Raw genomic sequence first — 24,271 nt, forward strand, 5'->3', positions numbered from 1 at the left:
TAGAGGCAGGATCCATGGTGGGGAGTGCATCAGGCTCTTCAGGAGTGGATACCAGTGTTGTCTTGGCCAGTCTGGAGCAATGAGAATCATCTTTGGCCTCTCTGCTCTGGCTTTTAATAGAACTTTGGGCAGCAGAGGAAGAGGTGGAAAGGCACAGACTGTCAATGCTGTCCAATTGAAAGAAAGTGCGTCCACTTTCCAGGCCTGTGGATGATAGGTCCTTGAACAAAATTTTTTCAGTTGGTAATTTCTGTGGGTAGCAAAGAGATCTATGTCTGGCCGTCCCCATGCCTGGATTATCTTTGCGAAAACTTGAGGACGCAACTTCCATTCGTGTGGATCTGTCATATTTCTGCTTAGGTTGTTTGCCAGCGTGTTTTCCTTCCCTGGCAGGAATTGTGCTTGAAGTTGGATTTGCAATTCTAGAGCCGTGTTCCAAAGGGACATGGCTAGTCTGGACAGGGGGTATGAATGAGTTCCTCTTTGTTTGTTTATGTACCACATCACTGTGGTGTTGTCTGTCCTTATCAATAGCTGGCCTGGATGCAGTAGGTCTTTGAAGGCCATAATAGCATTTTGGACTGCTAGCATTTCCTTTTGATTGATGTGTAGGTGCTTCTCTTTTTGGGACCATTTGCCCTGAATGCACTGATCTGTCATGTGCGCCCCCCAGGCGTAGTCCGAGGCATCTGTTGTGATGATTTGATTTGCTTGAGGCATGCAGAAGGGGACACCTATGTTTCTTTGGCATGCTTGAGCCCACCACAGAAATTCCTTTTAAAGACATGGAATGAGTGGTATAATTGTTTCCAAACTGTGGCTGTGTTGAGACCATAAGTTTTTTAGGTACCATTGAAGTTTCCTCATATGCAGCTTTGCACATGGGATCAGCAGGATGCAAGATGCCATGAATCCCAGAGCCTGCAGGACTTTCCTTGCAGTCAGCCTGGTGAAGATTGCCATTTTTCTGAAGTATTGAGATAGTTGCCCTTACTTCTCTGGCATGAGGTAGGCCATCTGGGTGTTTGTATTCAAGCTGGCACCCAGGAAAATTATTGCTTGAGAGGGTATTAGCTTTGATTTCTTTTTGTTGACTGTGTATCCCAGAAAGTTCAACAATTTTATTACAAACGCCAGGTGTTTCAGAAGTATGTGCTTGCTGCCCACTTGGATCAGGCAGTCGTCCAGATATGGGTATATTTGTATCCCTTGAAGTCTGCAGAAGGCAATTACTGATGCCAGGCATTTCGTAAACACTCTGGGCGCAGTAGATAAGTCAAAGGGCAATGCAGAGAATTGATAATGGGTTGAACCTGCAAGAAATCTGAGGTATCTTCTGCAATCTTGTCTGATAGAGACATGCAGGTATGCCTCCTTGAGGTCCAATGTTACCAGCCAAGACTCCTTGCCCAGCATGGGAAGAAGCTGCTGTAATGTGAGCATCTTGAATTTTGGTATGAGTAAATATGTGTTTAGGATGGATAGGTCCAAAACAGGTCTCCAATCTTAGTCCTTCCTTGGTACCAGGAATAGTCTGGAATAAAAACCTTGACCCTGTTCTTTTGCAGGTACCTCTTGAATAGCTTTCATGTCCATGAGAGCTGAAATTTGTTTTTGTGCCTCTGCTCTTTGATTCTGTGGCAGGTTTGGCATGCCTCTCATTTTTGGAAGGGTGTGAAAGTGGAATCTGTAGCCTCTGTCTATAATGTCCAGGATCCATTTGTCTTTTGTGACAATATGCCAATTTTTTGAAAATAATGCCAGTTTTCCGCCTAAAGGTGCTGCCATTAAAGCTTTGCTTGGCATGCAAAGGGGGAAGTCATTGTGTCTGTTTTCTGAATGGCTGTGATCTATCTTCTCCACCTCTTGGTGTAGGTGCTTGCCATTGTCTGGCTCTAAATGATCCTTGAGATTGCCCTCTACCCCTTGGGCGCCTGTATCTACCTCTTTGAGGTCTGTCCGTGGCTGGAAAGGACCAATTTTTTGAAGGCCAGTTTCTGCTGAAACGTGGAGGTTGTACCTGTAGGAAATCTTTCACTGTTTGCATTGATCTTGCCTTTTCCTCCATTTTCTTTAGTACCTCCTCAGCTTTAACACCAAACAATACATCTTTTTGAAGAGGTGCATTTAGTAATTTAGCTTTGACATGATCTGGTAAGGTTTGCTCTTTGAGCCAAGCATGTCTACATATGACAGACCCTGTAACAGCAGCTCTTCATGAGGCCTCTAAAGCATCAAAACCACATTGCAAGGTATGTTTACCCACTTGCTCTGCACTATGCAACAAATCCTGCAACTCCTTTAAATCTGGTTGCTCAGGTTGTGTCATTTTGCTTTTCAACTGAGATAACAAAAACTTAGTTTAATGCCCTCATGGTTAAAGTGGCCGAGGTGTATACCTTTTCCCCCCACCTTTCTAAAGCTCTGGAATCTCTCTCTGAAGTTAATGGGTTTTTGGCAGTAGAGGCCTTAATTCCCTTGGGACCCTGTGAAATGGTTTCTGGGTCAGCAGCATGGCTTTTGTATAGGAATTGGTGTGAATCAGGAACCCGGTAATACCCGTCAGGTTTAACAGGAGCTGGAGGTAAAGAATCTGGGTTGAGGCTGGCTTCTGTGTACACATCATCTAATAAAGCCAAACCAGGAGGGATAGCCAGAGGCCTGTGCTGGGGAAGCAAGAGAAAATCCCTGAGCTTTTTCTTGGAATCTGAGTAATCTTGGCCTTCCCAGTGAAAGTGTTCCCTCAAGGTATGTAAGGTTTCCCCAAAAGAATAGTCCTCGAGGGGGAGCCCGAGGGAATGGACTCCTCAGCATCAGAGTCTTCAAAAGGGGAATATGAATATTCCTGGTCCTCAGAATGTTCTGAGGTAATAGAGGCTTGGTCTGAGGAAGGGTAGTCTTCCTCCAATCTGGGCCTTTTGTCCGAGGGGGGTTGAGAACCCCTAATAAGAGTAATCAAATCCTCAGCCATTTTGAGCATCTGTTTTTTAGGCATGGGGCCTTGAGAGGGGCTCTGTGGAGCTTGTCTTTTAGTTTTCATGGCTGCTTTAGATTTTGTAAAAGCCTTAATGGAAAAAGAGGAAGGCCTGAAGACACCTTGAGAGGTGGCAGGCCTGTCTAAACTCTGAGTTTCCCCGCCAAGAGTGGCGTCGGTATCTGTAGTCGGAGTGGGCGCCGAGGAGCCTGCGACCTCGGGCACAGAAGACACCGCTAAAGAAGCGTCATCGGTACTCAGGGGCTGCGTAGGCGCCTCGCTGAGAACCGGAGCACTGGTAGCCGGCTTTAGCGTGGTGTCGGTAGAAGTCGCGGACCTCGTATGTCGGTCCTTATCTTTGCGTCTTTTACTCAAAACTGGAGTCGGAGTATCTGACGATATAATGTAATTACATTTTTTACCAAAATAGTGTTGGGTGAACTCCGCCCGACGCTTAATAGTGCGTTTGTTGAATCTAGCACAAAAACTGCAGGCCGAGACGTCGTGGTCTGGGCCTAAGCAAGGAATACAGAAGGAATGGAAATCCTTATGCGGTATTTGCTTCCCACATGAAATGCAATTATTAACTTTGTCTGACATCGGTCTGAGGCAAGAAAAGTTTCCCCAACGGGGTACTTAGCTTTCAAGAAGACTTCGGCTGAAATATTTTCGTAAATCTCAGGAGCTGGCCTACCGCACTTGCGAACTGCTTCTGCTTCAGGCACCGCGCGGCAAGAAAGACTGAAGAAAATGGCGTCGGCTGGTTCTTTTATACCCCTGCCGCACTGACGTCAGGGAAGAAGCAACGACAACCGACGCCGGACCTAGACTTTGGAATTCAGCCGACCGAGGACCCGCCTAACGGCAGGATAACCCATCTGTTATGACTGCAGCTGTATGCACGATGAACATCCCCTGGTCAAAGTAATAAGGTCTTCGGCCATTTTGAGCATCTGTTTTTTAGGCATGGAAGTCTGTCCTGGAGAATGCTGTACTTGTTTCTTTGTCTTTAGAGCTGCTTTAGTCTTTGGCTTTGAAGCTGAAGATGGCATTACATATAACTGTGTCGGTCTGAATACACCCTCAGAAGCTGATGCCTGCACAGCGGCTCCGGACCCATCTCAGGGAATAGTTTCCGAGGATCCAATACCTTGAGTATCCAGAGGCCCAGTCGGCTCCACGTGGGAGTCGGAAGTGACCTGTGGCTCTGAGGTAGCGAGTGTAAGGGGCTGCGAAAGCACCTCGCTGAGAACCGGCGAACCGACGACTAGCTTAGAAGAAGCCTCATCATCGGTTTTGGACCTTGGATGCCTGTCCTTGTCTTTATCCTTGCGTTTTTTTATAGACTCCGGTCGTCGGCTGTTCCGCCGGCATTGTATAATTGAATCTGCGGCCAAAGTAATGAAAGGCGAAATCGTACTGACGCTTGACAGTGCGTTGGTTAAATCTAGCACAAAACCGACAACAAGCAATGTCGTGGTCAGGGCCTAGGGCAAGGAATACAGTAAGAGTGAAAATCCTTATGAGGTATTTGCTTCCCACAAGAAATACAATTGTTAACTTTTTTCTGACATCGGTCTGGAGCAAGAAAAAAGTTTCCCCAATGGGGTACTTAGCTTTAATGAAGACTTTGGATCTGACATTCGAATTCAAAAATCTCAGGAGTCAGCCGACCGGCACTTGCGAACTGCTTTTGCTTCGGGCACCGCACAGCAAGAAAGACCGAAGAAAATGGCATCGGCTTCATCTTATATACCCCTGTCGCACTGACGTCAGCGAAGAGGCAACAGCAACAGACGCCGGACCAGGACTTTGGAATTCAGGCCGACTGCGGGTAGCCTGCCAGCAGGATAACCCAAGTGTAATGACTGCAACAGTGAAACATGATGAACATCCTTGTCCCCTTTATTCTGCTGGGACAGGTTGAATAGCCTTGATGCTGAGGAGAGAGAGAACTTGTTTTTGGGCCTCTGCCCACTGGTTTGGGGGGAGGTCTCACCATCCACTTGGGGATGGGAGAGAGTGGAAGTGGAATCTGTATCCTAGGGAAACTATGTTTAAAACCCATTTGTCTTGGGTAATGAATTCCCAGGTTTTTTTTTTTGCATGCAGGGCGAGCTTTCCTCCCAAAGGTGCAAGTAGTTGAGCAAGGCCTGGAAGAGTTAAGGATGTCACAGTGCAATTTTTCCATAGGAGGTGGCTTACTACTTCCTGCTTTGGAAGTAGGAGCTCTCCACCTTTTAGATCTGTGCATAGCCTGAGACTGAAGTTTTGGTAGTCTGCTGCTCCTGGGTTTGGACTGAGAAGGCCTGGAAGGGACTGGAAAGGACCAGTTCTTTTAAGGCCAGTGCCTACTGAATCTAGGTGGTTGTACTTGTAAGAAATCTTTAACAGTTTGCATAGATTAAGCTTTTTCCTCCATTCTTTTGAGGACTTCTTCCGCTTTGTTGCCAAAAAGGTGGTCTTGGTTTAAGGATGCATCCAGTAATTTAGCCTTAACATGATCTGGCAAGTTTTTGTTCCTTAAGCCAAGCATGCCTTCTAAGTACAGACCCAGTGACAGCAGTCCTGCAAGATGCTTCTAAAGCATCAAAACCACATTGCAAAGTACGTTTGCCAACTTGGTAAGCAGAATGCATTAAGTCTTGTAAATCTTTGAGTTCAGCACAGTCAGGAATCAACATAATTTTCTGTTTAATTAGTCCCATAATATGTTGCTGATACTTTAACATATGAAACTGGCAATTTAAAGCCCTAATGGCCAGAGTAGTAGAGTTTTATACCTTCTTACCCCATTTGTCTAAAGCCCTAGAATCATTGTCAGAAGGGGTAGGATTCTTGGCAGTAGTAGCCTTAATGCTTTTAGGTGCTTGGGAAATGGTCTCTGGATCCGCAGTAGGATTCTTGAAGAGGAATTTGAGAGAGTCAGGTACTCTATACAGTACCTGTCAGGTTTCCTGGGAGCTGGAGGCAAAGTGTCTGGGCTAAGGCTGGATTCCAGGAAAACATCTACAATCTCCAGAACAGGAGGGAAAGCTAGAGGCCTGTGCTGAGGCAGGCTTAAGAATTCCCCAAGTCTCTTTTTGGGCTGTGAATAGTCCTGGCTTTCCCAGCGGAAATGTTCCCTAAGGGTATGCAAGGTTTCAACAAAAGAACAATCCTCTGGAGGGGAAGCAGAGGGAATGAAATCCTCTGCATCAGAATCCTCATAAGTAGATAAGGGTAAATCCTGGTAGTCATAAGGAATAGAGATATCAGATTCCTGATCAGAAGAATCAGAAGGAAAATCAGTTCTAGGTCTCAGAGGGGAAAGGCTGGCTTCCCCTAATTAAGGTAATAAGGTCTTCAGTCATTCTAATCATTTGTTTTTGAGACATGGGCCTGAAAATGCGCTTTGGTCGTCTGTTTTCTACGCGTAGTGTGAGCTTTATTCCTGAGGAATTTAGTATTTTTAGCTTGACACGAAGCCGTTGGTTTAATATGAAAATCTATAGGCCTGAATACACCCTCAGAAGCCAGCTCCTGCACAGCGGCTCCGGACCCATCCAAGGTAGAGACATCCGCAGGTTCCATAGTCGAAGAAGCATCTCACGGCATACTGGACTCTGAATGGGTCTCGGCAGAGGCCTGCGAATCTGTAGAAGCAGGTATCAGGGGCTGCGAAAGCACCTCACTGAGTACCGGCGGACTGGCGACTAGCTTAACGGAAGCGTCATTGGCAGTTTTGGACCTATGCAGCCCGTCTCTGTCTTTATCCTTACGCTTTTTCGGAATATCAGTAGTCGAATGACTTGAAGCCATTTCGGAGTACGGAGATCGAAAACAAAAGTATTTAGCTACAAAAATAGCCCGAAGATGAATACTTCGGGCATTGAATAAGGCACAAAACCGACAGCGAGGGACGTCGCTGTCTTGGCCTAAACAGGTGACGCAGTAAGAATGAAAATCTCTATGAGGTAGTTGCTTTCCACAGGCAAGACAATTATTATTTTTTTCTGACATCGGTTAAAGCAAGAAAAAAGGATCCTCAACGGGGTACTTATCTTTTTGAAGACTTCACGTCTGAAACTCGAAAACGAAAATTTCAGGAGTTGGCCGTCCGGCACTTGCAAACTGCTTCTGGCGCCACAAGGCAAGAAAGACTGATGTAATGGCATCGGCTGCATGTTTTATACCCCTGACGACCTGACGTCATGGAAGAAGCAACAGCATCTGACACAGAAATCCTAAGACTCTGGTACTCAGGCTGGCTGAGGGCTACCTGCAGGCAGAAAATCCAAATGTGATGACTGCAACAGTGAAACACGAAGAACATCTGCCTCAGAAGCCAGTGCCTGCACAGCAGCTCCGGACCCATCCAAGGTAGAGACATCCTCAGGTTCCATAGACGAAGAAGAGTCTCATGGCATAACGGACTCTGAACGGGTCTCGGTAGAGACCTGCGAATCCACTGAAGCGGGCATCAGTGGCTGCAAATGCCTCACTGAGTATTGGCAACTAGCTTAATATAAACGTCGTGGGCAGCTTTGGACCTATGCGGTCTGTCTTTATCATTAAATGTTTTTTGGAATATCGGTAGTCGGATGGCTTACCAAAGTCATTTCAGAATACGGAGATCGAGAGCGAAAGAATTTAGTGACAAAGACAGGCCGACAATGAATGGTTCGGGCATTAAACGAGGCTCAAAACTGACAGAGAGGTACATTGTGGTCTGGGCCTAAACAGGTGATGCTGTAAGAATGAAAATCTCCGAGAGGTATTTGCTTTCCACAGGCAAGATAATTGTTAACTTTTCTGACATTGGTTAGAGCAAGAAAAAAGGATCCCCAATGGGGTACTTAGCTTTAGAAGACTTCAGGATTATTCAATTCGTAAATGGAAATTCAGGTAGCGGCCGACTGGCACTTGCGAACTGCTTCTGCTTCTCGGCAAGAAAGACTGATGTAATGGTGTCGGCTGCCTGTTTTTAGACCCATGACGACCTGACATCAGTACTGGAGCGACAGCATCTGATGCAGAAATACTAAGTCTCTGGTATTTGGGCTGACTGAGGGCTACCTGCAGGCAGATAAAGTTTTGTACCTACCATAAATGTAGATGTTGTAAGGACTGCAGATGCATCCTTGAAGGACATCATCTCCAACCTCTCATACAGTTTAACTCTATCGTTAGGTTTCCTTTCTCCCTACAATATGGTTCCACCACTGTGTATGTACCAGAAACCTGATTGTAGTTTTTAAAACTTTTATTTCCTTGCATTGGATTCAAAGGAAAGGAAAGCGCAGCTACTTTTTTTTTTTTTAAACTCAACTTCTCACAGACTTTGCAGAGAAATTTGTCTCCACCTGCATGACATATCATAAACACAGTTAAATCTGTAGGCAATTAATCCTGCTAATGTCAGGAACACAGCAGCTGATATAAAAAAGAAAAAAGACAGAAAGCTGTGGAATTGTTTCCACTGTTTTTATTGCAGAGGGGAGGAGAACTTAACACTCCCCTTTCATAGCAAGACAAGCAATTAGATCAATCAGGGGTTTAAAGGCAATTCTCAACTCTTCTGACAAATTTACTTGAGTAGCAACACAGTACTGAAATTCTAAGCTTTAAATGTTATTTATAATAGTTTGTGTTAAGATAACTTAAGAGTAGTAGCAAAGATTTCTGTGACATTTAAGAGAAAAGTCAGTAAATATTTTTTCTTGTAAAGTATAAATGCATTTACCATTTTCAAGCCCCCCCCCCCCCCCCCCACACACACACACACACAGGCCAGAACTGCAGTAAGAGAGTCAGGGGGACGCATATCTGCTACATGCAGATCCATTGTAAGAGATTTGCACTAAGTTTGAGTCAATCCTTGCACTGTCAGAGAGAGCAACCATAATATACAGATGAATTTGCTTTAACATACATTTACTATGTGCCCTTGCTTTAAGAACACTTATTCTTTCAGCTCTTCCCGGTTAGGGGTCACCACATTGGATCACCTGTCCATTCATGATTGGCAGTAGAGTTTTACGGTGTCGAGTTGCCAGCCCGGCACCCAACCTTCCACAGAAGGCGCACACACACACACTCACTCACTCATACCTAGGGCCAATTTAGAGAGTGTCCAATCCACTTACAGCATGTCTTTGGGATGTGGGAGGAAACCGGAGCACCCGGAGGAAACCCATGCGATCACAGGGAGGACATGCAGAATCCGCACAGAAGGCACCCCAGCCAAGGATCAAACCGGAGAAAAGGAAATCAGAAATACTTAACTGTGTTGAAATACAATCATACACACACAATTTTGTACACGTACTTTATATGGGTCTACCTCACATGATCAACAGTTCATTTGATCGACATTCATTTCACCGAGATCAAAACACCTAAAGCCCAAAACACCTAAAACCCATTTGATCGGAATTCATAACATCGACACATGAAATTAAAAGCATTATGCCCTTTTCCCCACTGTAGTGTGATCCTGGAGTTAGAATATATAGTTGGTGGGTGGAGGGCACAGCACCCCCACATTGGGGGATTGGGGGCATAGCACCCCACATAGTTTAGATAACTATTGTTGTCTGCAAAGAGTTATAAGTATCCATGTGTATCTTTGAAATGTATGAAGTATGTGGGGGGGCTGTGCCCTCCATACCCCCCAAACTATATATTCTAACTCCAGGATCGTTCTACAGTGGGGAAAAGGGCATAATGCTTTTAATTTCATGTGTCTATGTTATGAGTTTCAATCAAATGGGTTTTAGGTGTTTTGGTCTCGGTGAAATGAATGTCGATCAAATGAACTGTCGATAATGTGAAGTAGACCCCTTTATATACATACACATATACAGAAGCACACACACACACACACACACACACAGTTTCACTGGCTTTCAAACCTGGTGAAAGCACTGTGAGTTCTGTCACATAGGCAGCAACTCACATCAGTAAAAGATTGTGAGAATAAGTCAGGGACAGACAGCAGACATAGACGGAAACAGAAAACAAGCTGCTATGACTTCTGCTGCTATCATTTTCTGGCCAGCACCGACAGGTCTTACTGCCTAGTGCAATAACTGATATTAACAATTTTTAAATACCCCACTAAGTAGTGTTAACGCTACAGAAAGGACATCTGTAGTTTGTCTTTTTCTTGATATTGGGGCATAATCATGGTGTTTCATGCACTACGTTTGAGACTAAAGAGTGGGTTTAGTCACAACTTCACTCCACGTATAGCTACTGTTTTACAAATTAGAGGGAATATTTTGTATATAGTTGGGTACTTTGTATACGGTTGGGTGTTCCTACTCAGTTCTGTTTCACTAACCTTGTTTACCAAAAGAACTCAAGTACAAGCCAACATGACTTAATTTAGTATCTGGACTTGCAAGAGTATACAAGAACTGTACTAGCCTAAATAGAACTGGCATAAATGGAAAGTTTAGGTCTAAAGGTAAGCAAGCCCTTCTTTTAAGAAGCTACTGTACAATTTATTCACTTTAAAGGCTGACCTCACGGCCACTGTTCTGCCCCCAATATTCCCATCTCCTTAATCTGTGACGTAGTTGCAGTTCGACTATTCAAGTAGTACTGATATCCTGGGTCTTGCTGTTCATTTTCTGACAGAAGCCCCAGCAGCGTAACTTTTCAAACACCTTCTCCATCCATGAATTTCTTCACCAGTGGCACAAGGCTTGCCAGCATGGAAGTAGTAAAGTCTCTGTGCAGTAACTTCACAATTGCGCCTTTTCAGTCTCTGGGAACAACCCTAAGCCTTAGGCATTAAACATGCGTTTAAGAAAAAAGTTCAACACTTACTCTAACTCAAAACACTGATGCATTTCAAGTGAACCCAGAGCTCAATCCCCCCCAACAAAAAACCCTACAATTTCCTTACTGCTCAATTTAACCATTACAATCCCTCCACTGGCTTAGGTTACCCACCCTATCCTGCCCTCCCAAACCAGCATACCAACCACACTGCATTCCTGTGTGCATGCTGTTAACTATTCATGCTGCTGTAATTACACAAAAGCACTGCTTATCTACTAATGCTTCTTTAATCATTTTACTTGCACTTCTAGGATGCAGTACTGTGTGCTGCACATTTATTGTAAACTACTCTTAGGTTTAAGATGTATTACAGAAATGGGATATAGATTGTTGCAGAAGTTTCTTTTTTTTTCAGGTCATATAAAAAAAAATTAAAAAAAATCAAGCAATACATGATGAGTGTCATACTAACAGCAAATTACTTTAGAGAAGCACTTACCATTTTTGGCTTTGCAGGACTTGCTGTCAGGTTGCAAAAGATATCCTTCTACACACTTGCAACTGTATGAGCCCTCACTGTTGATGCAAGTCTGACTGCATGTTCCATACACAGTGCATTCGTCAAAGTCTGAAACAGGAAAACCGTCATTCATTAGCCAAACTTAAAAAATCTACTACATCTTTTACACTGTGATACATAATATACAAAAATATAAAATATACATAGCTACAATGTAAAGTCAATAATAATGCATGAGCTGTACAAAGCACAGGTGCGTACAAACTTACCATAAATAGTACTACTGCTCTCCTAGGATTCCTGCCTGCAGAAGTCTAACAATTGACTCAAATTTAGGAGTTATATACTTAGCATAACTTGGTATCTGTGCTGTCCAGTTTCACTCTTCCTCACAACATGGTCATAGGATCAGGCATCGGATCAGATCCAGCCAAAAGACCGATGCTTCAATTCTCCTTCCACTCCCATAATGCTCTGCATCTCCTCGAGTTTACTGCCCCAGAAAAGAAGAAAAAAAAAAAAAAAAAAGAAGCAAGTACAGAAAATTGAAAAACACAGAGATATCATCCTAATCTGGAGCTCAAATTAGTAATTTATGGAGCTCAGAATCCTCCAGATACCTCTAGTCTCTCTGGAAGGGGGAAAGTCGGGTGGGATGTGAACAATGAAAATGGACAACAGAGATACCAAGTTATTGTAAGCACATAACTCCTAAATCTGTTGTCCAGATCATTCTTCTTCTTCGTGACTGGATCAGAGTCCCCCACCTACTTGATTTCCTGGGTGGCCCCTACGGAAGGATATGCCTGAGCACCGCTGAGCCAAAAGTTGCTCCCTCTCTGGAGAGTATATCCAATTTGCAATGCGAGACAAAGGTATGTGTGCGCTGGACCAAGTTGCCACAGTACAAATTTCATCAAAAGAGGTTCTAGCCAAGAAAGCTGAAGTGGTCATCGACCTGGCAGAATGGGCTGGTGGTGGACAGGTTAACTGTAAGCCCTTCAAGGAATAGATGGTGGAAAGGCAATTAGTGATCCATTCAGCTAGGGTTACTTTAGATACTGCCTGTGCTAGCTGATTTGATGAAAAGGAAATGAGTAGCTGCTCAGATTTCCTATGTTCCTTTGCCCTGTGCGGACAGAAATGGAACTGTCTACAAACGTCAAGAAAGTGAAGCATTTATTCACTCTTGTTGGAATAGTTAGGAAAAAGACTAGATGATGAATGGACTAATTTATATTAGCCTCCATGGCCACCTTAGGCATAAAGGAAGGATTTTTCCTCATAGAAACTCTGTCTTTGAAAAAGGTAATACATGGCAGTTTGCAAGATGAACACTGAAGTTCAGACACCCTTTTGGGTGAGGTAATGGCCACAAGAAAAATTATCTTTCAGAATACAAGTTTTATGTCACAGGAGTCAGCCAAGTTCAAAAGATCTCAGAGTGAGACCTTATATGATTAACTTCAGATCCCAAGGAGAGCAAGGATCTTTAATCAGGGGCTCTGAGAAGAAAAATTACTTTCATAAAGGCCTTGCGTAATCTTGATGGTTAAATGGAAGTTCGTGAATTAGAATTTTCTGCAAAGTGGAAATTAGCAATCACTGCCAGCTGTAACTTAATCATAGAAAAACTTGCTCCATCCTGAAAAAGAACTCAGGAAGAGTAAACTAGCTGAGATGGGAGCTGAAAAGGGGTCAATGTTCTGGTTCAATGCTGACATGGAAGATCTCTTCTATTTGCTATTGTACACCTTTTTTGTAGCAAGTATGATTTCCTGGACTGGGGAGGCCAGTCTGGACTTTTTTTATAATCACTGGAAGTGGATGAACCAAGCAGTTAGTCTTGGGGATCTGACATTGGAAAGTTGGTGCTCTAGTGGATGAGAAATCAGATCATGTCTGGGATCAAGTATCCATGGTGGATATTTGCCACGAGACCGTAGAAAGGAGAACCATAACTGATGAGGCCACAAAGGAGCAATGAGGATTAGAGTACTATGTAACCTGCTGGCTTTCTGTACAACTTTCGTAATCAAGGGAACTGAAGGGTAAGCGCACAGGAGACCCGAAGGCCAATCGTGTCATCCCTGGGTGACTCCCCGCCTGAGGGGATCACAGCAAAATACTTGCTGCATTTGGTGTTCAGTTGAGATGCAAAAAGGTCGCAGCAAGGTTGGCCCCATCGGAGGAAGATTTGACTGACTACTGATTGATTTCGGGATCACTCGTGTGAACTCAGGATAGATCTGTTGAGTCTGTCCACTAGAACACTGGTTTTCCCGGGAATGTGCATTACAATAAGAAAGCGGTTTGAAGAGATCACCCTTTCCCACACTCTTCTGGCCTCCCTACATAGCAGGTATGACAGGGTTCCCCCCGTTTGTTGACACAGCAGACTACTGACATACTGTCAGTGTGAACTGCTATTCTTCCCAGAGGTAGGCAGTCTTGGAAGGTTTTCAATGTCAGAAGGACTACTCTCATCTCTAGAATATTGATGTGCAATTCAGTCTGTTGGGAATCACGTGCCTTGAGCCAATCATTCTTTGTAATGACCCCCCCCCCCCAACTGCAACAAGGAAGTGTGCATGGTCCCTGTGGCCATTGGAGGGGGGAAGTAAAAGGGCCTGCCCAGATAAAGAGCCACTATTGAAGAGGACGTCTGCAGACTTGAGTCAGCTTGACTGGGACATTTAAGGGATGATACAACCGCTAGAATCCACTGAAGTACTCACATGAAGAATCTTGCCAATGGCACCAGACGTTTGGCAGTTGACATGGAACCTAGAGCTCTTAGGATAAATCTTCCTGCGGGTGTATCTAGTAAGACTTAGACTTGTCTCAGGGATGATGCACATTGCAATGGTAGAGATGCTACTTGAGTGACAGTGTTCAGTTGTGTTCCTATGAACTCTATCCTCTGCACAGGCGTCAGTTTTGACTTCTCCAAATTTATTGTGATCCCCAGCTGAGTGAAGGTGTGCAATATGTACAGGATTGCTTGGACCAGTTGATGCCTCAATAGTGCAGTTAGGAGCCAATCATCTAAGTATGGAAACACCTGGAATCCTTGCAGTCTCAGGTGAGCTGTCACTACCAACACACATTTGGTGAACACCTGGGGGGCTATGTTGAGTCCAAAGGGCAGTGTTATGAACTGGTAATGACTGGCTTCCAGTCAGAAGTGCAAGTATCTCCTGGTGCATCTGTTGATCTTTATGTGACAGTACCAGCACATCCAATCATCCTTTTGCAGTAACAGTAGAATAGACTGCAGTCATCATGTGAACCTTTGACATCTTGACATACAGACTTAGCTTGCTCAAGTCCAATATCAGCCTTAGGTCCCGTCTTTTTTGGCACCAAAAAGCATGAATAAGTTCCACATCCTTGTTGTTCAGTTAAGACCTGTTGGATGACTCTCTTCTCTAGAAGTTTTTGAGCTTCCTGTATGGGGTATGCCCTCTGAATGGGTGGAATGTTGGGGAGATTCCTTTCGGGAATGGTGGAGGAAGGAAAAAGGGAATGTAATAACCTCTGGAGATGATTTTTAGCACCCAGATGTTTTTTTTTTTAGTTTTGTCCAGGCATCTGGGTGCAATGAAAGTCTTCCCCTGACGGACTCCAGAGTATGATAATCAGGAAGCGCTTCAGGATTGCTGGTAGGGCTGGTCAAAGAATGGTCCTCTGAAGCCCTGATTTTGCAGACCACCTCTGCCTCTAGGGTGGCATCTCTCATTAACACCTCATCCTTTCTTTGCCTCTGGACAAGGAGTCTTTGTGAGAACCCTGGAAAGAACACAGACTTTCTGAACCATATTTTCTTCCCACTGTGCTAGTTCCTTTGAAAAGGCCTTTGAGGGGAAGAAAATTTGATCCCTACAGCAGACAGAGTCTTTCCCTCTTGCTCACTGCAGGTGTTTTCTTAACCCATGGTCCTACCAGGGAAGAACCATCAAACAGGGAGTTAGTAAAGGATGCCTTGAAGGGTTCCATGAACCCACAAAGCCTCAACCAGGCAAGTCTCCTGAGGGCTATGCCTGATCCAGGCACTCCAGAGGTTCATTCTGCCACACTGGAAATCAACCTCATTGATGACTTAGGCAGGGAAGCAAGAGTTAACAGTTGGGGGTGAAAACTTTGTTAAAGTCTCCCTATGACATGGACTCACACAGAATTGGTGAGTTCTTTGACCAAATCCCTCTGAAAGCACGTGAAATGTGCCAAATAGTTTAAAATTCTCAGATTAAAAGTAGCCGAGACGTGCTTCCTGTGCCTGTCCAATGCCAGAGACTCCTTGTTTGGGGTGGGGGGTTGTACAGAGAAGCTTTGTTTTGCTAGCTCCTTCTTTGTGGCTGCTGACACCATGACAGGATCAACTGGAATGTCTTTACTCCAATGAGGGCGATCAGATGGGGGGCTTAGAAACTTGTCAGCGCACTTGAGGGATAGGCTCCACGATGTCTGGCTCCTTCCAACCCCAGGGAGAAACCAAGTCAATAAGTTTGTCTGCCAGTGGAGTCAACCAGGTCGTAGATGTGCCCACTCTAAAGGCTTCCAGAAAACCGATTCCTCAGAAGGAGGAGATTGGGAAGACCACCCATCCTTTCTCTTCAGGCTCTCTACGATATCTCCAAAAGAGATGTCTTTGGGTGGTGGTCGAGGGGAGCCTTCTCCCTTACTGAAATCAGTGTCCTCTGTCAGAGACTCCAGAGGGGAGTCGACATGCTTCCTCTTGCACATCATCTTCCAAAGCACCTCCTCTGCATGATAGTCAGGGGAGGACTCTGAAGAGAAGGAGGGAGGCCGACTATAGAGGGAGAGACTGGAAGACCTCCTAGATGGTCTGACCATTGACAGGATGGTGGGACCAAGGCTCTGACTGAATGAGGACTGTATAGGTTCCGGGGGGGGGGGGGGGGATTCATCTATAGGCCTATAGAATGCCCTCTCTGGCCACCTGAAAAGCAGACAAACCCAGGGATCTTTCCCCCTCCCTCCTCAGAGCCAAAATAACCTGAGGAGAAAAGGAAGACACCTCCCCAGATTCACGACCTTCAGACAACACTGTCCTCGAAATGTCAAGAACCAAAGCTGCAAGAGGGAGGGACAGATCCGAACAGGCTGGAGACAAAGTTACCCACATGGAGCCAGCGACAACATCTCAGGCCCGGAACCCACTCCATTCTGAAGGCATTGGAGCAGAGCCGGTCTGGAACACTGCTGGAGTTGAAGTACTATCCTCTGCTCCGAGATCTTTCTCAAGGTATCCAGATCCTGGAGTTCAGAAGCATGTGGTCGGATCAGAAGAGGAGTGACTAACATGGGTGACAGGTTCTCATGGATCCAAGATGGGACAGATATTGTAAAAGCCCCATCTCGATCTGAGCCTTGTCCTCATCATCCTGTCCATCTTAGAACAGGAAAGTCTAGAGGATCTGGAAGAGACCAAAGAATGTGTAAATCTAGCTGGAGAAGGCGACTTGCTGCATCTTGGTGTATGGCTCTGAGATCTTCGATCCAAGGTCTTCTGATCCAAAGACTTAATCGGAGAAAGAAAACTTCGGATCACAACCATCTCCAATGGATCTGATAGCACATTCAGAATTGAAACCTTTGGATCTGAAGGAGGTCGGACTCATGGGGAAGTCAAATCCAGTGAGAAAAAAATCAGATCCAAGGAGCTCCTCTAATCTGAAGAAGGTCTGGTTTTAATGTGATCTGACAAGGACGGAACAGACAATTTTTGCTTTTTCTCTGGTCCAGAAGCAGATAACCCTGAGGAAGCGGGAGGGGCACACTTCTTGGTTTCTTTATAAGCTCCAGGTCTGGCAGAGATTTGAGCTTCAGACGAGGGCAGAAACCCTTTCAAGACCAATTTGTTTCAGCGAGCCACCAAAGCTCGAGGGTTGAATCCCACACAAATCTCACAGTCTCGCTCTAAGTGAGAAGCACCTAAGCAATAGACAACTCTCGTGGGCACCCAAATTCAGAATTTTATGCCCACAACGGGTGCATTGCTTAAAGCTAGTGGGTTTGTCAGCCACTGGCACAACTGTACTACACACACGCAAAGTAAAGAACCGCACACTCACCACTATCAAACCATAACCAAAGGCAACAACAGACTACAAAATAAAAATACAGGGAAAGATTTATATAGAACAGGGAAGAAACAAGAACACAGGCCAAGGGTCATACAGGAGACAGAGAAAGTGAAGATGGAAAGGAACAACCCTAATGTTTAACAAAAAGCCTAAAAGTCTGGAGGGGAGGTAGAAATACACTTAGGAAAGCTCTAAAGGCTGAAAGTAGAAAAAGGTAGAAATATTTAGAAGGAAAGCACTGAAGAATTTAAACTTATCTGAGAAACACTTGAGACCTGTCGCAATCACATCCAATCAGGAAGGGAGCAAATGAGAACTGAGGAGAGGCAGGGCATTATGAAAGTGAAAGGAGCTCATGACTTGAAGCATCAGTCTTTTGGAATGGCTGGATTGGCTCCAATGTCAAATCCTATGACCCAGTCATGAGGAAGAATGAAATGGACAACATTAGATACCAGAGTTTCCACAATCCTCCTCCAGGCCTAGCAAACTCCAGCCCTTACTGACATCAAAGCATTGCTGGTATAAATGGACATTGGCCAGCAGCATCCTCAGGTCTTTTTTTATCAAAGCAGGTTCAGGAATTTTTCCTAGGAGCCAGAACAGCCACCCATGTATGACCCATCCCCAAGTCAAAGAGCATAACCACGAGATTCCTCACACTCGCAGAATGCCGCTTGCCTCCTGGAAGGGAACACTTGAAACTGAGGGAGAAAGGAGTGTGGGGATGTGATCTGGATATCCACACCAACTCAAAGGTGTATCAAGAAAGAATAGTTGTGTAAAATCTTACCATAACCATAGATATCCTTCTCTTCCATGTTGCAGTATTCTTGGTGTGGGGATTTCCTGCCTTCAGGCGACCCGTACGTCGGCTCCTATACAAAAGCTTCAGCTTGGCTGTTGCAGCTGCATGGGACGTCACACGTAGGGCCATAAACCAGGGACCTTATGTGTGACGTCTGCACGCACAATCCTCAGAACTTGAAGCTAAGCAGGCAAAGTAGATAGCCCAACAAGATAGGCTGCCAAAGGTGACATGTATAAGGTCCTGGGTCTCTTCTGTAATGGAGAGAAGCATCAGGGATCAGTTAGACTGGTAGAGTCAGTGAGGGGGTATGGTGGGTTAGAAGGAATACTGCAACATTGAAGAGAAGGACATCTATGGTTATGGTAAGATTTTACACAACTATTCTATGTCCTTCTATTCCTATGTTGCAGTATTCTTGGTGTGGGAGAGTACCACAGCTTAGTTTGATGAAAGGGTGGAGGATGCAGAAGATGATTCCACAAAGCCTTGCAGGATTGCCCTTCCAAATCCTGCTCGTGCTTTGGAGATTTGGTCCAATTTGTAATGTTTGGTGAAAGTGTGGATAGTGGACCATGTAGCTGCTTCCATAATGGAAGCTGTGTCCATGCCTTTTTGGAAGGCCTTGGAAGTGGCCACTGCTCTTGTGGAGTGTGCCTTAACCCCAACTGGAGGGTTTTTTTCTGTGGTGTAAGTAGCAGAAACAGATTGCCTTTCTAATCCATGATGCAAAGGTCTGTTTGGTGACTGCCCTGCCCAATGCCCTGGGGTGGAAAGATCAAAAGAGTTGTTTGGATTTCCTAATGTCTTTATTCTTGTCCAGGTAAAATCTCAGTTGCCTGTGGACATCTAGGAAGTGAAGTATCCCCTCTCCTTGGGTAGTGGGAAAGGGGAAAAAATTGGGTAGGTGAATGGACTGATTTAGAAATAAGTCAGTGACTACCTTGGGCATGAAGGAAGGGTTAGTTCTCAGTGTGACCCTGTCCCTATGAAAAATGGTGTAAGGTGAGCATGCCATTAAGGCTTGTAGCTCAGAAACCCTTGTGGCAAAGGTAATAGCCACTAACAATACTGTTTTCCAAGTACAAAACTGTAGAGAGGTTGTATTAGCTGGTTCAAAGGGGAGCTAGACGAGCTTTTCCAGGATGAAGTTCAGATCACATGGAGGAGAAATAGGCTTCTTAGGTGGTCTGATGTGTAAGACCCCTTTTACGAAGAGTTTCACATGTAGCCTGCCTAACAAGGAGAGATCTAGAGGTAAGCAGGCTGAAAATGTGGAGAGGTGCACTTTCACTGATGAATAGGAAAGTCCACCCTTTATAAGTTGACACATATGAGAGGACTGGGGGGGGTGTCAGCCTCGTAAGGATCCCTTTCCTGTCCCAGACACCACTGAGTAAATCTTTCCCATTTGGCAAGGTATGACTTTCTAGTAGTGGGTTTCCTGGCCTCCCTCAGGACTGACAGCACGTCCTCTGAATAGTGATGTCTGAATGGGGTTAGTAATTTATCACCCACAGAGTCAGGGATAGCATTTTCAAGTGTGGGTGTAGGAGAGTTCCTTTGTCTTGTGTCAGAAGGTCCACCTTGTGGGGTAACTTGCAGTGATTGCCCTTGGCTAAATATAGAAGGGGGAACCAGTGCTGCCTTGGCCAGTAGGGAGTCACTAGCAAGATATTTGGTTTGTCCTTCCTGATTTTCAGAAGAACTTTCTGAATCAGAGGGAAGGGGGGGGGGGGGGGACAGCGTACAGGAACTTCTCCTCCCAGGTGAAACTGAAGGCGTCTACCCTCCAGGCTTGGGGGGAGTAAGTCTTTGTGCAGAAGGTCTGCAGCTGCCTGTTCTGGGGGGAGGCAAACAGGTTTATTTGTGGAGTGCCCCACTGGTGGACTATGTCTAGAAAGACCATCCTGTTCAGCATCCATTTATATTGTTGAGAGGATGTTCTGCTCAGGAGATCTGCTTGCTTGTTGTCCTGCAAAGGGATGTAACTGGCTTGCATGGATAGGTTGTGCTGGTATGCTAGGTCCCAAATTAGTAGGGCTAGCCAGCACAACTGGTATGCCTTGGTACCTCCCTTTTTGTTGATGTACCACGTAACAGTGGTATTGTCCATTACTATCAGAAGAAGACCTAGTAGCAGTAGTGGCAGGAAGGTCTGTAGAGCTAAAAGAACTGCTGTCATCTCCTTTACATTGATGTGTCTGGTTATCATGGGAGGTTGCCACTGGGCTTGGAACAGTGTAAGGTGGCTCCCCAGCCTGAGTCTGAGGCATCTGTATGCAATATTTGTGTGGCTTGAGGGGGCTGCAGTGGAAGCCCCGGGTTTAGTTGCACTTGTTGGATCCACCAAATGATTTCCTTCTTTAAACAGGCAGGAAGGGGGATAACTTGTTCCAAGTGATTCTGGTGTTGTGACCAGATATTTTTGAGGTCCCATTGCAGTTTTCGCATATGCATGCTGGCCAATGGTAGCATGGGAATGGTTGCTGCCATCAATCCCAGGAGTCGCTCCCAGGAGTCAAAGGAATTGCCTTGCAGATACTGTCTGGGAAAACAAGACTTCCGAAGTTAGAGATAGAACCTTGTCCTGTGGGAGAAAGGCTTTCATTCGTTCTGTATTGATTCTGCAACCTAGGAATATCTCATCCTTGTCTGGGTTCAGGGAGGACTTCTTGAGGTTTGGGGTGAACCCTAGACTTTGTAGAAGGGACATAGTGAAGTGTAGATGCCTTAAGAGAAAATCTTTGGACTGTGCTAGGATAAGGATGTCGTCCAGATATGGGTAAATCTGGACTCCTTGGATCCTGTAGAAGGCAATGGCTGGAGCTAGACACTTTGTAAACACTTGAGGCAGAGGATAAACCAAAGGACAAGGCTGAAAATTGGAAGTGCGAGGATGGGCCAGAGAAACGTAGAAAACGTCTGTGTGAGGCCCGGATGGGATTGTGCAGGTAAGCATCTTTTAGGTCCAAGGTGACCATGAAAGCATTTGAGGGTATGAGGGGTAAGTGATACCATTTTGAAGGTAGGTACCTGCAGGTAAAGGTTTAGGAAGGAGAGATCCAAAATGGGTCTCCAGGGACCATCCTTTCGAGGGACCAGGAACAGACGGGAGTAGAATCCCTTTCCATCTTGTCCTATGGGAACTGGCTCTATTTTGCCTTGTTGTTGCAGGTCTGACAGAATCTGTGGAAGAAGATGGCATTGTTTTTTTGGGGGAATGGAATGCCCTTCCGGGGGGGGGGGGGGGTTGTTTCCAGAATAGAAAGTACCCTTTTTGAATAATGGTTAATACCCATTGGTCTGTAGTGATTTTTTGCCAGAAGGGGAGACAGTGGGTAAGGCGAGCTGAGAGGGGCAGATGGGTAAGGCAGTAATGCATTATTAGAACCTCCTCTGTCCTGAAAGGGTTGTCTAGGCTGAGGAGATGGGCCAGTAGACTTGGATGAGGAATGTCTTCTAGTTCCTCTTCTGGGTCTGGAGGAGGAGGCAGCAGAATGCGGGTTACGCCTAACAAAGTTGGTCTTAGCTGGGTAGTTCTTATAAAATTTGGGTATAGGGGATACCAGGAGATGTTTTATATCCTGTAATTATTTGCTTTTTTCTTGCAGATTCTTAAATAGGTCTGCAGATTGCTTTCCAAAGAGTATTTTGTAATCCAGTGGGGTAGCCAAGATTTTGGACTTTAAGTCCTCTGGCAGATTCTGTAGTCTAAGTCAAGAATATCTCCTAAGGACAGATGCTGATGCTGCAGAGTGAGCAGAAGCTTCTGCAGCATCATAGCTGCATCGTATGGAGTGTCTAGCCATTTGTAGGGCTAAGGACAATTTGGAGGAGATATCCGTCTTAATTGGATGGTCAGGGACTGAAGCCAGCATAGTGGTGGCTTGGGATACTAAGTCCAGGGCATACTTGGTCATGTGTGTTTGATAGTTAATGGCTCTGAAGGCCAAACTGGAGGAAGTGTACACCTTCTTGCCTCTCCTATCCATGGATTTGCTATCTTTATCAGTGGGCAATAGGGAGGCAGAAGGTCACAACCTAGACTGTTTATCAGGAACAGTGGCAATCACTGCTGGGTCAGCTAAGGGTGGCTTTATGAGGGATTTTTGTTCCTCTGGCACTTTGTAGAAGCGGTCTGGGTGTTTAGGTGCAGGAGGCTGTGAGTCAGGTGTACTAGAAGCTGCAGTAAAGGCATCCAAGTATGCTGGAAGAACAGGGGGTACAGCTGTAGGGGAGGGGGACTCCACTTGCAGCAGTTCAAAGTATCTTTTTTTGGGTTTCTGTCATTTGGGAAGTATCCCATTTGAAATAATCTTTCATTTTGGTGATGGTTTCACCAAATGTAATGTCTTCAGGTGGAGAATCCCCTTCCACAGAATCTTCATCAGGAGAATAATATTCCTTGGGAGAAGCAACATGGGATGCATAAGAGATGGATTAATCCGAGGAAGAGTAGGAAGATTCATGTTCTACTTCCTCAAGGAGAGGAGCCATGGGGATGGAAGAAGCAGAGGGAGGCCAAGGGCTTAGCAGAGGCAATGTAGTTGTGGGTGAGGCAGAAGGCCTAAGGGCCATAAAAGCCTGCATAAGCGAAGAGGTGAAGGCATCCCAGTCCAGAGGGACTTCAGAAGCAGGAGTAATGTGTTTTGTTTTCTGCTTCTTTTTGGTTGGCATGGCCTTAGGAGTCGGTCTAGAGCTGGGTTTGGCAGTGGCTGTATCCAAGGTCTGGATCCCAGTCGAAGGAACCACCAAATCTGGTTCCCCCTCGGCATCGACAGGCGTCAGTGTCTGAGAAAGCTCTGTGGACGTGCCGGTCATTGGCTGTGCGGCAGCCTCCACAAGGGAGGTCGATGACGCAGACTGATCCGCCGAGCGCTCCTCAACTCCTACATCGGCAGTTGGCGGGGCGTCCGGGTGTGAAGCAGCAGGCGACAAAGGCCTAGACATCTTGGCCTTCTTATCCAAAGGTTCTTGGGCGGCCTCTGAAGTGGGATCCATCCTGAGAGCCAACTGTTTGAGGCGTTGATTTTCTAAGTAAAGATTTAAAGCTGCAAGGCGGCTACATAAGGTCTTAGGAGCAAAAGATTTACAAATATGGCAGGTATTGGTCGTGTTCCCGGCCTAAGCAGAAAATGCATTTGTCATGGGCGTCCTTATGGGGAATTTGGCACCTGCATTGGCACTTTCCCTTTTTCCCTGACATCAGCTGAAAGCTACAACAACCAAGCCTAAGCAATGTGAAAGATCGGTAAAATATTAGAAATGCAAAAACCTAACAGTTTACTTATCTATAGTTGATCCGACGTCTGGACAGCGATCGTATGATGCAAAGTCGTCTGCGGCTGAAAGGTTCTGAGGAATGTGCGTGCAGACATTACACACAGGGTCCCTGGTTTATGGCCCTACGTGCGATGTCCCACGCAGCTGCAACAGCCAAGCTGAAGCTTTTGTATAGGAGCCGACGTACGAGTCGCCTGAGGGCAGGAAATCCAACACCAAGAATATTGCAACATAGGAATAGAAGGACATCAGAAGGGAAGGAGAGAGGGGAACTGAAAATGAAACACTGAATCTACCTGAACACCTACAATTATGATTAAGCTCCTACATAGTCGTACCATGCAGTTCATAATTCACTGCTGTAATGCTGATGCTTGGGAATGTTCCCTGAACTTATTAAAAGTAGAGTGGCTGACCTGAAATGGAAGTGTGGGGGGGGGGGGGAGCACAAGGATCTGCAAAATGGCCATGGCAAAATCTATCCTAGCTTTGGGAATGCTAATTAAGATGTAATGCTTGGCAAAAGTGTGGACAAATGAACAGTTAGTTGCTTTCAAATTAGCTTGTGAGTTAGCCTTTTAAGGAAGGCTGTGGTAGTAGCTGTGGCCCTGGTGAAATGAGCTCTCACTCTGTCAGGTGCTGCTTTCCACAGGGATTGTAACAGAAGGCAATGCAATGAGCTACCAGCTTAGACATGGTTTGGTTTTTGACAGGGCTCCCTTCTCTCCCATTTGCAAAGGCAATGAAGAACTGATCAGACTTATTGCACTACTTTCTTCTGTTCAAGCAGAACCAAAACT

The 24,271-nt window shown here is 45.4% G+C and overlaps 1 protein-coding gene across 1 annotated transcript in view; it reads right to left on the reverse strand.

The window, feature by feature from the left end:
- LRP1 (LDL receptor related protein 1) overlaps positions 1 to 24,271 on the reverse strand; it is a 2,772,300-nt gene that overhangs the window by 2,336,026 nt on the left and 412,003 nt on the right. The window contains exon 5 of the mRNA XM_044083629.1: positions 11,247 to 11,375. Within this exon, the coding sequence (XP_043939564.1) occupies positions 11,247 to 11,375 (129 nt within the window). The remainder of the gene's footprint in view (positions 1 to 11,246; positions 11,376 to 24,271) is intronic.

Source organism: Protopterus annectens, chromosome 9.part0 (genome assembly GCF_019279795.1).
Source record: "Protopterus annectens isolate FY-2018-M chromosome 9.part0, PAN1.0, whole genome shotgun sequence".
NCBI classification, from domain to species: Eukaryota; Metazoa; Chordata; order Ceratodontiformes; family Protopteridae; genus Protopterus; species Protopterus annectens.